Source organism: Pipistrellus kuhlii, unplaced genomic scaffold, assembly GCF_014108245.1.
Source record: "Pipistrellus kuhlii isolate mPipKuh1 unplaced genomic scaffold, mPipKuh1.p scaffold_m20_p_16, whole genome shotgun sequence".
In the NCBI taxonomy this organism is placed as follows: domain Eukaryota; kingdom Metazoa; phylum Chordata; class Mammalia; order Chiroptera; family Vespertilionidae; genus Pipistrellus; species Pipistrellus kuhlii.
The window spans coordinates 28,273,457-28,288,374 of record NW_023425471.1 but is presented as its reverse complement, the minus strand read 5'-3'; the positions used below and the strand labels follow the sequence as shown (position 1 = coordinate 28,288,374).

The 14,918-nt window shown below is 38.0% G+C and overlaps 1 protein-coding gene and 1 non-coding gene across 7 annotated transcripts in view; one reads left to right on the top strand and one right to left on the bottom strand.

Moving 5' to 3' along the window:
• Window positions 1-9,470, bottom strand: part of HEPH (hephaestin) — a 98,443-nt gene extending 88,973 nt beyond the window's left edge. For 2 of the 6 annotated variants that reach the window (XM_036439882.2, XM_036439883.2), the window contains exons 1-3: window positions 7,760-7,984; window positions 2,624-2,829; window positions 542-786 (exon numbers count right to left, since the gene is read on the bottom strand). In XM_036439882.2, the coding sequence (XP_036295775.1) occupies window positions 542-786; window positions 2,624-2,829; window positions 7,760-7,789 (481 nt within the window). In that variant the 5' untranslated portion in view covers window positions 7,790-7,984. Of the gene's footprint in view, window positions 1-541; window positions 787-2,623; window positions 2,830-7,759; window positions 7,985-9,229 lie in introns of those variants that run through there. The other 4 variants (XM_036439885.2, XM_036439886.2, XM_036439884.2 and 1 more) reach the window with 4 other exon arrangements.
• A 4,239-nt stretch (window positions 9,471-13,709) lies between these two features.
• On the top strand, window positions 13,710-13,818 carry LOC118720315. Its single transcript, XR_004988409.1, has one exon. It is a non-coding gene; the product is annotated as a U6 spliceosomal RNA (small nuclear RNA).
• The last annotated feature ends 1,100 nt before the right edge of the window (window positions 13,819-14,918 follow it).

Sequence of the window (14,918 nt, the reverse complement as noted above, 5' to 3'; positions counted from 1 at the left end):
ATTGGCTGGTGGGCATGGCTGGTAGGCATGACTGGTGGGTGTAGTGGAGTGATGGTTAATTTGCATATCACTCTTTTATTAGATAGGATAGATTATTGACTATATTCCCTATACTGTACTTTACATCCTTGTGATTATTTTGTAATTTCCAATTTTTACATCTTAATCCCTTCAATCTTTTCACTCAGTTCCCCCAAACACCCTCCCATCTGGCAACCATCAGTTTGTTCTCTATATCTATCAAAAAAAAAAGAAAGAAAGAAAAGAAAAAAACTAATTGATAAAGGGCAGATTGAATCTCCACATTTCTAATGAAGACTCCAAGGCCAAAAGAGGGAAAATGACTTGCCCAAAGTCACACATATGAATAGCAGAACTGATAACAGTACCCACTCATGCTTACTCTGAGAAGAGTCCCTGCTTCCTCAGAATAATAAGGGAGAAAAGACTGTTCTTGTTTCCAACTCCTCTCTTTCATATGGCAAAGAAGGAAAAGTGATAGTTGTTATGGGCAGGAGAAAGGAAGGGTGGGCTGGTTTACCTTCTGAGTCCTTCTCATAGAAAACGCCATGGGGGTGGATGGTATAGGGACGAGTGGCAAAATTCTTCAGGTGAATAACGATGACATCTCCCACCTCAGCCTGCAGCACTGGCCCCAGGAAACCCATCCAAGTAGGCTGGGCCATTTCATGCATGTATGAGCTGTCACTGTATCTTTTGTAGATGGTCTTCTTGTAGCTGCTCCCTATCCGGTTCTTGTCAGACTTTAGGAAACTGGAAGCTACTCTGGGGGGAAAAAAGTCACAATTTTGCCACAATTTTCAAACCTCTGGAGGATTATTTTCCAGATGAGGCTGACAAAATAGTGTCCATCTTTGTTTAGGGCAAAACAAGAAAAAATGAGAAGTACTAATCAAAACATGAAAGCTTTAAGTTAGTTTAAATGTTTGACAATGGGAAGTATTAAGTGAAAGCATATGAAATTTCTGATATTTGAACACTTTTAACATGCCAAAAAAGGCAATTTCACATGTTTCAATCTAATATACTATATAATAAAAGGCTAATATGCAAATTGTTCATTCAATCAGGAGTTCGACAAGGGACAGGGCTGGTGGCCAACCGCCCGTGGCCCCTCCCCCAAGCCAGTCCTGCCCCCGATTGCCCCCTCCACCCTGATTAGGGGCAGGACTGGCTGGCCAACTGCCCACAGCCCCTCCCCCTGGCTGGCCCGGCCTCATCAGCCCCAGGCCTCTAGCATAGTAATAAGGAAGCAATCAAGAACTGGTTATTTTTAACTAATCAACTCCCTACCTCTGTTGTCTAATTTAGTATTGACCTGCTATGTATGAGAGGTTTTATAAAGTAGTGGTCAAGTGCTTAAACTCTGGAGCTGGAATGGTTCAATTAAATGCTGATATTGCCACTTCCAAATCTGTGGACTTTGGTCAAGTTACTTAACTTCTCTGTGTAGAATTTTTCCATCTGTAAAATGGAGATAATCACAGTACCAATCTTGGACAGGTGTTATTGGTGACTAAAATAATTAAAATACATAAAGAGCTTAGGAAAGTACTTGGAAAATAGTAAAAGCTTAATAGATATTAACTATTACTTCAAACTATTGGAGATGGGCGATAACAAAGTTATCCCTCAAGGATAATTTTAAAACAAAGACTGTGAGTTCAAAACTAGGTTGATAGAAAGATGGTTTGTCATAAAAGACAGCTGTTTTTCTTACTCTAATTCTTCTTAGAGAGCTCTGAGGTGTTACAGCTAACTTTGGAAAACTCTGAGGCTTTGGGGGGACAAAATGATTCATTATCAGAAAAGATTATTTGATACACTCATTCACTTTTAAAAATATATATTTGTGAAGCATTTGCAAGGCTCTAAAATCAAAAAAGTTTAATCCTGTGCTAACTGTGAGAGGCAAAATGGTGAGGAGAATATCATTTTTTTTTTGCACTCACATTATCCAGATTAAAATCCTAGCTCTTCCATTTACTAGCTGTGGGACTTTGAGCAACTTACTTGGTATCCCTGACCCTCAGCTTTCTTGTCTAAAAGATAAGGATATTCAGACTCACCTCCTAGAGCTTTTATAAAAATTAGGTGAGACTAAGTATGTAAATTTCTAGTATGATCTTACATAAGTGATAGCTATTATTGTTCTTTCTTTGATTCTGATACCTTATTTTTGTCATTTTTACATATCTGAAATTAGTACAGTTCTATTGAAATATGGGAGACTAGTTCCACATACACATCTTACAAACACTGTGTATATTTCATCTTTCTTTCTTTTTTTTTTAAAAAAGCTAAACAACTATTATTAAAACAGCATTGTGGATATCATCTTAACTAACATCAAGGGAATATGGAATTACTATCAGGACCTAAAAATGCTGAGGCACCTCAGTATGAAAAAGAAGACTCCATACAGAATGCTGGCTCTTGAGTCAACTAGCCTATTCTCAGCAAACATGCCACCAGGAATATGGTTCAAAGATATCAGGAACTGTTGCTACCACACCTGGGAAAAGGTCCTCAAGAGGTTACCTTCTGATCTCAAGGGTGTTCCCCCCACTCTAGCTCTAATTTCACAAGAGATTAAACCTACGTGTCATTGTCCAGAGGCTGGTTCATGATGACGTTCCTTCCCTTGGGAGCATAGTTCCACTGCACATCCCGGATGCCCAGGTAATAGACTCGAGTAGCCCCATCAGTCAGTTGGGGCCACAAGGGTTGGATGAACAGCAGAGCCCAGAGGAGATGGCCTGGCTCCGTGGCCCACATTACTCTGGGAAACAGGCAAGTGAATAGCTGCTGGTATGAAAGAAAGAGAACAAAGGGGCTTTGCATGTGTCAGGAAAACTAAAGAGGCAAGAGTCAGATGGAGCAACTGAGAAAGCAAGAATGAGTTCCCCAGAATCTATACCTTATCTGATTACTTTCAGTTCAACAAGTGTTCAATGATCTCTACACATTGAACTTTGGAGGACAAAGTTAAATAGTCACTTATATGGATAATTATGCATCACTTCCTTTAGAAGAGAAATCTGGATCGAGTTCTTTCAGCCATGCATAAGTAAGGATTATTCTGGCACAAGAATCAGGAACCAGGCACTAAAAGCCTGATTGTGCCACTGACTCACTCAGTACCTGAATCAAGTCACTAATTCTCCCTATGTCTTTGTTTTCATTGCTGCCACCTTCCATCCCCTATGAATTGTATTTAAAAACAAATGAGAATCCATCAAAAGACATTTACTAGAAAATTAATATACCCAAGAAGGAAACAACCAAAATGTATATGAACACTAGAATGGATGAGTAAATTGAATTTTATTTAGATTTTGGAATTTTACATAACAATGATAATGAACAAACTACAATTACACTTGAAAATGAAGATGCCTCTCATGAGCATAATGTTGCAGAACTAAATCAGACAAAGAATATTTACTCTATTATTTCATTTATATAAAGTACAAAATCAAGCAAAATTAATGTATGCTGCTGGAAACCAACATAGCGTTTGCCCTTGAGGTAGGGATCAGTGATTAAGTAATGTTCTGTTCCTTGATCTATATACTGGTTACATGAGTGTGTCCAGCTTGTGAAAATATATAGAGCTATAAACTTAGCATTCACATGCTTTGTGAATGAGAAAAAGTAAAAAATAAAACAAATGAGAATATGTAAGGGAAATATTAATTTATCAAAATGTTCTCTGCTGGTTCTCTGCTATGCATAAACTCATTTCATGGGTCCAATCATGAATCAGAGTCAGAATTAAGCCTCCAGCCTCTCATTCCAGTACATCAGCCAGGAGATTATACTTCTTGGGTCTGCAGTCAAACTTAGAAACACAGACAACATAACATAACTACACACATATATATACTTGCATACACATAGGCACATTTAACCTTATGTAAAAGCAGAGCTAGACACACTTACATCCACATATAGAAATACACTGTCACACAGAGCCTTTGTTATTTTCAGAATAACAATAATAATAAATCAATATTTATTGTACATGCATAGCATGCCAGATGCTTTTACAAATATTTTACATAGATTAAATAATTTAATCGTCACAACCACACTATGAAAAAGATGTAATTGTACTCCACATATTGCAGAAGGAAAAACTGCAGAACAGAAGTGTAAAGTAATTTTCCCAAGGTCACCTAGTTATCAGTAGATTTGGGTTCTGAGTCCAAGAAGTCTGGCTCTAGTATCTATGTTCTTAATCACCATACCATACTACCTTCCACAAAACATACTTGTAAAATCACATGAGTATACACAGAGAACATGTATTTGTCCATAACTATAAAGATATCGGGGAAAACCCCATTTACCCTAAAACATGCAATCACATGTAATTGTGATCACTTCTAGAAACAGACACATACTCATATAGGCAAATACTTATATTTAATCAATATCATTTACAATGATGATGATAATAATGATGGTAGTTACCATTCATTGGGTTCAATGAAATATTTAACATTTGCAACATGGACCTGCTTCAAACTTATTTCTCAGGGAAGTGTCAGTAAGGCTGTTGTACCTTAAACTTGCTTACCTAAGTAAAACACTATCCCAGGTAAGAATTTCACAATTGAAGATACACATGGTAAACTTGGAAATATTCCCAGAAGAGACTGGTACATTATCTTTAGCATACAATGAATAAGCATTCAAAGGTAGTGACTAATGACCAAAAGAGCTAGACAATAGAAACTGGAAAAAAAGTGCTACCTAGCATTTGTCTACTGCATTCCACTTTACAGTATGCTATATATATATATATATATATATATATATATATATATATATATATATATATCTGCCACCTTATTTAATCTCTAAACTTTTGAGAGATAAGGATTGTCTTCCCCATTTGGAATCCAGATTATAGGCTTTGGGATCAGACTTTAATCAAATCCTGACTCCACTTTCCCTAGCTGTGTGACTTGATAAACTGATTAACTTCTCTAGCTATAGTATTTTAATTTTTGAAATGGAATTAATTCTAGTAGTTACACCTCAAGTAGTGTGAGGATTAAGTATATTAAGATCTGTAGGTACATAGAACATAAATGTATATTCAAGTGTACAAGTAATTGACCAAAAAATACTAGTGGTTATTATTATTACAGATAAGGAAATAGGTTTAGAAATTAAATTTACCAGCATGTCAAAGCTTTAACATTTTATAGATAGCCACAACACATACACACTCAAAAATTCTCATGTGCATTAATACATACTAAGTATAGAGGCACATGTATATGGCTGAGATCAGTCTCTTTGGAAGAAATATAATCTAATGAAAGGAAACGGAATTTTTGAGTCATATTAACTTAATTTGGAGTATTGTTTTCAGTTGTGTTTGAAAGGGAGATTTAATAGGCACCTGATAAATGTAAGTAGACACCTGGTAAATACTAGCTTTCTTTCTTTCTAGTCACTGGCTTTTTTATTCCCAAACTGTATTTATTGTTGCTGTTTTTAAATTTTGGTTTTATCATATATTATTAAAACAGAAGAAAGAAAAAAACATAAAATTATTTTGTAATCACTTATATATTTCACGATAAATTGAAAGATTTCAGATCCTAGAAAAATATATTCTACTTTTGGATGCATCATTTATTAGTTGTATGGCATTGAGCAAATCACCTAATTTTCTGAGCCTTAGTTTCCTCATTTAGTTAATAAAGATAATCTCTGCTTTGATCTCCTCATTAGTTTACTATGAACATCAAATGAAATGAAGGATGAGAGAGTCCTATGTAAATTTTTCACTTGGGCAGGCTACTTTCTCTCAGATGAGCCCACAAGAGAAAGTGTTAGAGAAAGGCCAGACTGAGGAAAAAATAAAATAAAAAGAAAAGGTAAAAGGAAAAATGAAATAGGTAAAATGAGTGATAATCCTGTAACAAAGTAAAAACAGAGAAGGCAGAAGAAAGAGAGAGAGAGAGGACGGGAGGAAGGGAGGGAGGTAAGAAGACAGAGAAAGAGAGAGAGAGAGAGAGAGAGAGAGAGAGAGAGAGAGAGAGAGAGAGAGAGAGAATATGAATGAATTTCTGCTTTACTTGGAATTAGACATAGTATAGTTAATATAAACTGAGATTAGGAGATTAGCCCTGGAAAAGGTAAACTAACAACAATTCAAGTCTCCCCTACATTTACCTTACCTTCCTGTCATCCAAATATCACCTGGGCCTGGTCAGCATCATCCATGACAATTTGCATCACTGTTTTCCCTATAATTGTTATCCCTTTAGTGTGATAATGCTCTTTTCTCTCCTTTCATCTCCCTTTTTGAGTTGGGTTTGACTGAGATGGACAGGCTCATACTAAGCAAAGAGCCACTCAACTGAACACTGGAATGCTGAAGTGTCTTTTGGGTCCTGTCTCTAATCTCCATCTACTTTGGTCCTCTGCTCTCTTAGTGCTTTATGGCTCTTTCTTCACCTTGTGACTCAAAATACTTTCCAATTGGGGAGTTTCTCACCTTTGTTGGTTATAGGCCTTTCTTTACTAAGAGGAAAATTAGAATGTCAAAAGCCTCACATGGTTCCAGACAAGACAAGTATGTTATTCTTTAATCAGTATCACTGCATCCTAGTATGTAAGAGGTGATGAAATTGAGACCTAGAGAGGAAAGGACTCACCTGAAATTCTGGAAGCTAGTGCTGGAACCTAACACTTCTGACCCTCCATCCTAGGAATCATGTTCAGCATATTATAACCATATCATTCCTGGGACAATATGATTTCACCACTATTTTCCACTTGTATCAATGAGACTGCTTTATTTCTATAGACTTCGGTTGTGGTATCATAGAAAGCATACTAATTTGAAATCAGAAGACCTGAATTCAAATTCTATCTCTTGCCTGTAATGGTGACTTCTGAAAAAGTCACTTTCATCTATTTGAGTCTCACTTTTTTTAAAAATAAAAAATGGGATAATATTTATCTCGCAATATTTTGAGGCTCAAAAATTAGATATTTGAAACCCAAGCAAGGAGTTGAATGTGATAGATGTTCACTAAAAAATTGAAAGCATCATAGATTCATATACCCATAAAGAACTCTAGAAACTATATTTTTCAACTCCTTGATGTGACATACAGAAAAAACTGTGGTGAGAGTGGTAAAGGGGTTTACTCAAAGTCAAGCAGCCAGTTACTGACAAAGCCAGAATTTGAACCCATGTTTTCAAAAATATTTCTGCTAATTAGACCCTAAGTGTGTGAAACAATTTAGATTTTAAGCTAACAGCTTAGTTCACCTATCATTTATTTGCTTAATCTATGTGAATTTGGATCTAAAAATATGAAACTAAATTGATGGTTTTAAGTGTTTGAACCTCTTATTTATGTAGTCCTCAGATACATCACTTCAACAAACCACTCAGCCTGTAAAATGGGAGATCAGCACATCATTTCAATAGAAAAATTACTAGTAACTGCTTTCTACAACCCCAGGATTGTTTCTGAAGCAGTAAAACCAGTGTGATCCTATATGTACATTTTGGAGGGAGGAACAAAAGAAGCCTATTGTTCACTTTAACTTCCATGCACACTCAGCCAAACTTTCTCTAACTTTTCAGCAATTGAATTTCTCTCCCAATGGCCCAGGACTCCCCTAAACTCAGATAAATAAATGTTTTAACAAAGAAAGAAAGGTGAGATAGGGCTTGAAGAGAGGAAAGAAAGCTTACCTTTGTTAGAGAAAACCCTTCTGTATTCATGTCAGCAGTCTAGTGATGCTGCACCGCAGCCCCAGCATGAATCTGCCAGCTCTGCTCAGCCAGTATCCTGGGTTACAGGGCCTTTCTCATAAATTAAGTCCAGGGCTCAATCTGGCTAGCATTACTGGAGTGGGGTGAATGGAGGCGGGGGTAGAGCTGGGTATTGTCCTTTCCAGAAACTAAACTACTGGAATGTCTTATACCAGTCTGGTTTGGTACAAAACCCAGGATGGTTCTTTAACCATATTCGGGTGTTTTTTAAATCCTGGTGAGGATCTCAGAAGGAATTACAAAGGTGTGGGCTGCATTTCTGTTATCACAAATTACTAATTGGCCTTTGCTGAGAGAGGGAGGAGAATGCACTGCCAGTGTAGCCAAAGCTCACAGATTCCAACAACTCCATTTATTAAACAGGGTCCTTTGTAACTGTTATTGGTTAAGGAAGAGCCCTCTTCCACCACCAATTGTTTTCTTCTTGCTATGAAACAGTTATTAGCCCTGCCTGTTACCCTGAGGCCATGGTTGTTTAGTAAGAAAGAAATATAAAACTGGAAATAAAAAAAGAACTTTCTACATACCAGGCCCTATGTTAACCACTTTATATGCATCTTCTAATTTAAATATCCTAATACCCTGTGAAATGGACACTAATTACATTTACTTTACAACTAAAAAATATAGGCTCTAAGAGAGAAGGTAACTTGTTCAAAGTCACACAATTACGAAGTAAAAGAGGGAATTTTACTGGGTCCGTCTAGATTCTTAGCCACCACACTACAACACTGCTGCTTAGGGGGGAAACAGAAAGTCTTTTTGAGATGACTTCACAATTATTGAGTTCCTTCCACTGCTATATATATATTTATGAGTATTACCTCTGCTTCTGCCATTTCTAGCAGCTCCTAGAGTGAAACCCCAGGACTGTATTAAAAATAGGTTCCATAGAGGAGACTGGATACAACTAGAAGATACACTGAATTAATATATGTCAGCATCCTAAAAACAAAGAAGATCCAGAAGAATTGGAAATATTAAATTTGAAAAAATAGCAAAATGGGCCCTAAAATTTCCTTGTTTCTGATATCAAGTGACTTAGGTTCAAGCACCGCTTGCTCTGGCAGTAATCAGCTATGTTGGTTTGACCCAGATTCTTCTCTGGTCCCCAGTCATTCAATTTGTACGAGGGCCTTGAGCTAGCTACGGACCCTAAAGCTCTATAAATTTATATATCCAGCATTCCATCAAGAAGGCACATTCTTGATATTAAAAGTAGAAAAGAAAGAGGTTTTAAAGTTACAAAGTATAAGAAAATAATGAGTACAAAGTAAACAAAGAAAATATGAACTACATGTCCCTTTTGCAAGAGCGGCATCTACCCACCAGACCCACATATAGAAAGGAGATAGGTATAATGGCGGTTCTATCGCCTAGTATTCTTACTTTATGATGAGGAGGTCTTGGCTCAGAGCAGGTACTGTCCTCTAGGCAGGCTCAACACATTTTGTTTTCTGGATTTAAAATGTCAAGGGCAGGGTCCAGGGAGGAGGACTTTCAAAGAATGAGCTGGTGGGGCAAAGTCTGAGTCATAAACCATTAGCGGTGTTTAAAGGTTCTTAGACACAGGAACTGCCCCACAAACTGCAGCCCAGGTTAAACCAAGTAGAAGCATTGATAGAGAGAAGGGAGAAGCCACCAGCCTCGGATCTCTCAGAAATGTTCAATGATTGAGAGAAGGTGGATCAGGACACAGCAGTTGCTGAGGTTATTTGCCTCTTTCCCCACTTGGCACAGATGTGGACCTTGAAGCTAGAAGGGGTAGGAGGGGACCAAACCCATTAAGTTGGGATCCAAGTCCAGGCTCTAAAGAATTTATGATAGGGAGGGGAAATGATAAGGTCTCTGTTCTGACTCATGAAAGACAACAAGAAGCAGATCATATAGACACACTTGAGTCAACACAGTAAAAGCTGCAGGAAGCCAGCTTGACCAGGTCTCAGAGTTTGTATTATTCATTCAGCAATTCACTGAATGGACTCACAGTGAATTGTGTGCCTTCCTCTTTTTGTGCCTTCCTCTTTTGCAAATCCTGGATATATTTCTGGTGCCTTTCATTGAGTGTCACCTAAAGAGGGTTTAATTTGATACCTATAGATCAGGGATTGGTAAACTATTTTAGTAAAGGGCCAATTAGTAAATATTTTATTTGCAGAAGAGTCTATGCCATAACTACTATAATAGGCCAGTGTAGCATGTTGGACATATCTCTGTATCAATAAGAGTTAATTTACAAAAACAAGCAGCAGATCAGATTTAATCCATAAGCTGCAATTTGAAAACCACCATTATAGACTGTTTTGCAATATAGACATTTATAATATGAAACATTATTAAGAGCATGAAAACTACAATTAGACATCCTAGATTGAAATACCAACTCTGTCATTTTCTGTTTCTGTGACATTGGAAAATTCATTCCATCCTTCTAAACATATCAGTTTTGCCTCTGTAAAATGGTGATAACAATAGTACCTATTTCATAAGGCAGATATGAGAAATGAAATAAAAGTATTCATATGAACAGTTTATTACAGTGACTGGCACATAGTAAATGCCCTAAACTGAGTTATCATTTCTTAAATTTTCAATAGAAAGAAAGAAATATAAGTTCTTCTTTCTGCAGGTTAGAAAATAAGTTATACTAATTCATGATGAAACAGAAGAATATTTGTAGAATCCTGGTTTTAAGTTGTAATTATGCTGCTAAAGAAAAAAGACTGCCCTAGCTGGTGTTGCTCAGTTGGTTGAACATTATTCCATGCACTGAGAGGCCACTGGTTTGATTACTGGTAAGGGCACATGCCTACATTGTGGGCTCAATCTCCATTAGGGGTAGTGAAGGAGGCAGCCAACAGATGGTTCTCTCATCAATGTTTCCCCCTCTCTCCCTCTCCTTTATCCTTTCTCTAAAAATCAACTAAAAACATTTAAAAAAAGCAAACAGAATAATCCTGGACAAGTAAGTTGGCCTTTATGTGACTTTATTCTCTACCCATAAAATGGAGAAAATGTTTTAGATTTCTCTCTCACTCCCCCTCCCGCCCCAAAAAATTTTTTGGCAGCAAAATTACTTTCCCAAGTAAAATCTTTCAGTACACACACACTGTGTTTAGAAAATGAAAGTGGAGCTTTCCTGATAAGGCTAAGAGAGAAAGGAAATGAGCAGGGCTTAGGGGATCCAGGGACCTGTTCAATTGTATGGTTAACCCTGATGCACCAGTAAGAAACTTCAATGGCCCTGAAAGCACATTCATTTGAGAAGCACAGAAATAGAATGGGCTTAAGAGTCAAGATCAATTCTGTCACTAACCCATCTCTTATTCATTTACTCAATATTTTGAAGTTTAACTGTGTATGGACAATCACAAGGACATGGCTTTGGAATGGCTACAAAGATGAGAAAACGACTGGGATCTTCATATTAGGGGGCAACATTATCTAGTAGGAGAAGTGTGGGGTTTGGACTCAGAAAGACTAGGTTTGGATCCTGGCTGGCTCCTTCTCAACTGTATGACCTTGGGCAATTCACCTAAGCTTTCTGAACCTCTGGTTTCTCATCTTTAAAATTACAGCAATATTAATTTCATGAGTTCAATAACTGTGAGAATTAAATAAGCTGCCACTTCAATGAACACCTAGGGTACCTTCTATTAACGTTTCTTTCCTTCTCATATTTCTCACAGTAAAATTTAGTGACAGTGCCAAGTACCTGGTGAAAATAAAAATCCACAGCAGGGCCCTAGCATAACTAGTTTACTTGCTTTATCTCAAGACCTTCTAATGAGCTTGCCTTAGCTATTCTTACAAAGAAGGCCTCTGGCTGAAATATCATTGCTGACATGTACACTGTTTGACATTAAAATTGGGTCTCAAAAGAACTGGTGGCCCAGAAAGAAACTCACTACAGACTGATTCATATGCCTTTCAGCATAATGATTATTGCTTGTCTCATTTTTGATTCTTATAAGTATATTTCCAGTAGGACATGATCTCACTCATCTAGGGGAAATGGTGAACAACATAGACTGATGAATAAGAACAGACCCAGAGATAAGGAGCCATGGGTCAGACTGTTGGATCTCAAAGGGAGGGTGGGGATAAAAGGGAGAGATCAACCAAAGGAATTATGTGCATACATATGAGCCTAACCAGTGATCAAGGACAATAGGGAGGTGGGGGCATGATTGGGGGTGATTGGAATGGGTGATTGGAATGGGAGGCTGAGGACAAATATGTGATACCTTAATCAATATAGAAATTAAAAAAAATTTAAAAAATAAAAACTAAAAGAAGAAAAAAAGAAGGCCTCTGGGAAATAGTTGAGGTAGTGCAGGGAACAAGAGATTTTTGCCCATAGACCACACCTCTAAAGCTACTGGCCTCCCTTTTCATTCCCCACCACCTCTGACCAACAAGCTTCAGAAGGCTTTGAAAGGATTGATATACACTGCTGTGATGTGTGATTGTCCTGGGCTTGAACTTTGGTTCTTAATTCTACTTGCTGCTTTCTTCAGTCCTCCAAGGCAGTAGGTTTCATAACTTATGCATGCACCAGAATCCCTTGGAGGGTTTGTTAAGGCATAGAGTTTCTGCTTCAGTAAATCTGGGGTGAGGCCTTGTAATTCACATTTATAACAAGTTCCCAGGTGATACTGATGGCACTGGTCTGAGAGTCACACTTTGAAAACCACTGCTCAAGCCTAAGCGACTCACTAGTTTCTTCAGACTGGTCCTTGAGCTTTCACTATCCCTGGTCTTCAAGTATTCAGTCTGTGGCCCCAGGTCAAAAGTATTTTTATTTATTTCAGCCTCCTGGTACATCATTCATGTGGAGTCTCCCTGAGTATCTTCCCAACACCTACTTGCCCACTGCTTTGGCCCCAGACCCTTCCTGCCTTCCTGTATGAACACACACATCCCATTTCCCTCTCATGCTCAGTTAACATGTCTTGTTTTCTGGTGCCCTTCCTTGAACAACTCTATGACTGGCATCAGCTCCTCCTGCCATCTCTCCTCTGTATTCTCATGTAGCTTCCTGATTGTGGGCTCTGGGCATATCACAATTCTGGTTTGAATCTTGAGAAAGTCACTTGAGTTCTCCAAGACTCAGTTTTTCATCTGTAAAATCAGACTGAAAATAAAATGGAAGAGTGTCTGTAAAAAGGCTTGTGCAGCACCTGTTACATGGTAAGTGATCAGTAAATGCTACCTTACTTCCTCTACTTTCTTCACATCTACCTACCTTCACATTTACTACTAATGAGCTGGCAGCAAATAAAAATAATATCACAATGCAGAAATAAAGTTTTGCTCTACTATGAAAGGGCATGGTAAGTGAGAGAAAGTGATGTAACAATTAAGAGAAAGGAGAGCCACAAACTTTAATGTCCTCCAAGATCCTTGCCTTCTCTCTCACTCCCAAATTATGACATATTTATATTCTATAAATCTTTTTAATTCACCCACTTTTCTCCATCTTCACTGACATAGCCTTGGTCTCTTGACCAAGGATCACTGTAATAATCTCCTCACTGTTCTTTTGCCCTTATTCTTGACCCCAAAATCTGCTCTTCAAATAACAGCCTAAGCTATTTTTTTCTAAATCACAAAGGCGATTGCCAAAACCGGTTTGGCTCAGTGGATAGAGCGTTGGCCTATGGACTGCAGGGTTCCGGGTTTGATTCCGGTCAAGGGCATGTGCCTTGGTTGCGGGCATGTTCCCGGTGGGGGGTGTGCAGGAGGCAGCTGGTCGATGTCTGTCTCTCATCGATGTTTCTAACTCTCTGTCTCTCTCCCTTCCTGTCTGTAAAAAATATTTAAAAAGTAAATTAAACACAAAGGTGATTATATCTCCCCCTTACTTAAAACTCTCCAGATGTGGAGTTTTATTGACTGAAATTGGAGTAATACAGAGATTAGCAGGGCCCCTGTGGAGGAATGACATTCAAACTGGTCAAATGTTCCTTGTGTTTTGTGTTTGTGTGTGCGATGCACATATAGAAATATCTCCAAGATATATCATCATGTTAAAGGCAAAGTACAGAATAATGAGCATTTTATATTTGCTACACACATGTACACACTTATATGAGAGAATAATGAGCCCACAATCCAGGCACGTGCCCTTACCAGTAATCAAACCAATGTATACTTTTATATGAGAAAAATTTTTTTTCTTCTGAAAACAACAACAACAACAGCACACACACACACACACACACACACACACACACACACATATATATATATATACATACATATATATATATATATATATATATTTAAAATTTCTTTATTGATTAAGGTATCACATATTTGTCCTCAACCTCCCATTCCAATCTTCCCCACTCATGCCCCCACCCCCCTATTGTCCTTGACCACTGGTTAGGCTCATATGTATGCACATAAGTCCTTTGGTTGATCTCTCCCTTTTAAAAAAAATATATATTTTATTGATATTTCACAGAGAGGAAGAGAGAGGAATAGAGAGTTAGAAACATCGATGAGAGAGAAACATCGATCAGCTGCCTCTTGCACACCTCCCACTGGGGATGTGACCGCAACCAAGGTACATGCCCTTGACCCGAATCGAAGGTGGGACCTTTCAGTCCGCAGACCTACGCTCTACCACTGAGCCAAACCGGTTTCAGCTGATCTCTCCCTTTTATCCCCACCCTCCCTTTGAGCTCCAACAGTCTGACCCATGGCTCCTTATCTCTTGGTCTGTTCTTGTTCATCAGTCCATGTTGTTCACCATTTCCCCTAGATGAGTGAGATCATGTGCTACTAGAAATACTCTTATAAGAACATTTATAATCTTCATGTTTAGGAAGATTACTTTGGTGAGACTTTTCCAGTTTTAAGATTGACTTAGTCATACCTGATAATTTCACTGTTTAATCAACAAGTGTGTTCCAAAAGTCCTGTGTATATGTAACTGCCAACCCTCTGCTATTCTAATTTACCCATTATAACTGGCCCAGCCCTTTTACTCTAAGCATCTGACCTTCAAATCTTCAGAAGGCATGGAATATGTTTGCTTCCAGATTAAGTTGCCTCACAGGGCTCTAAA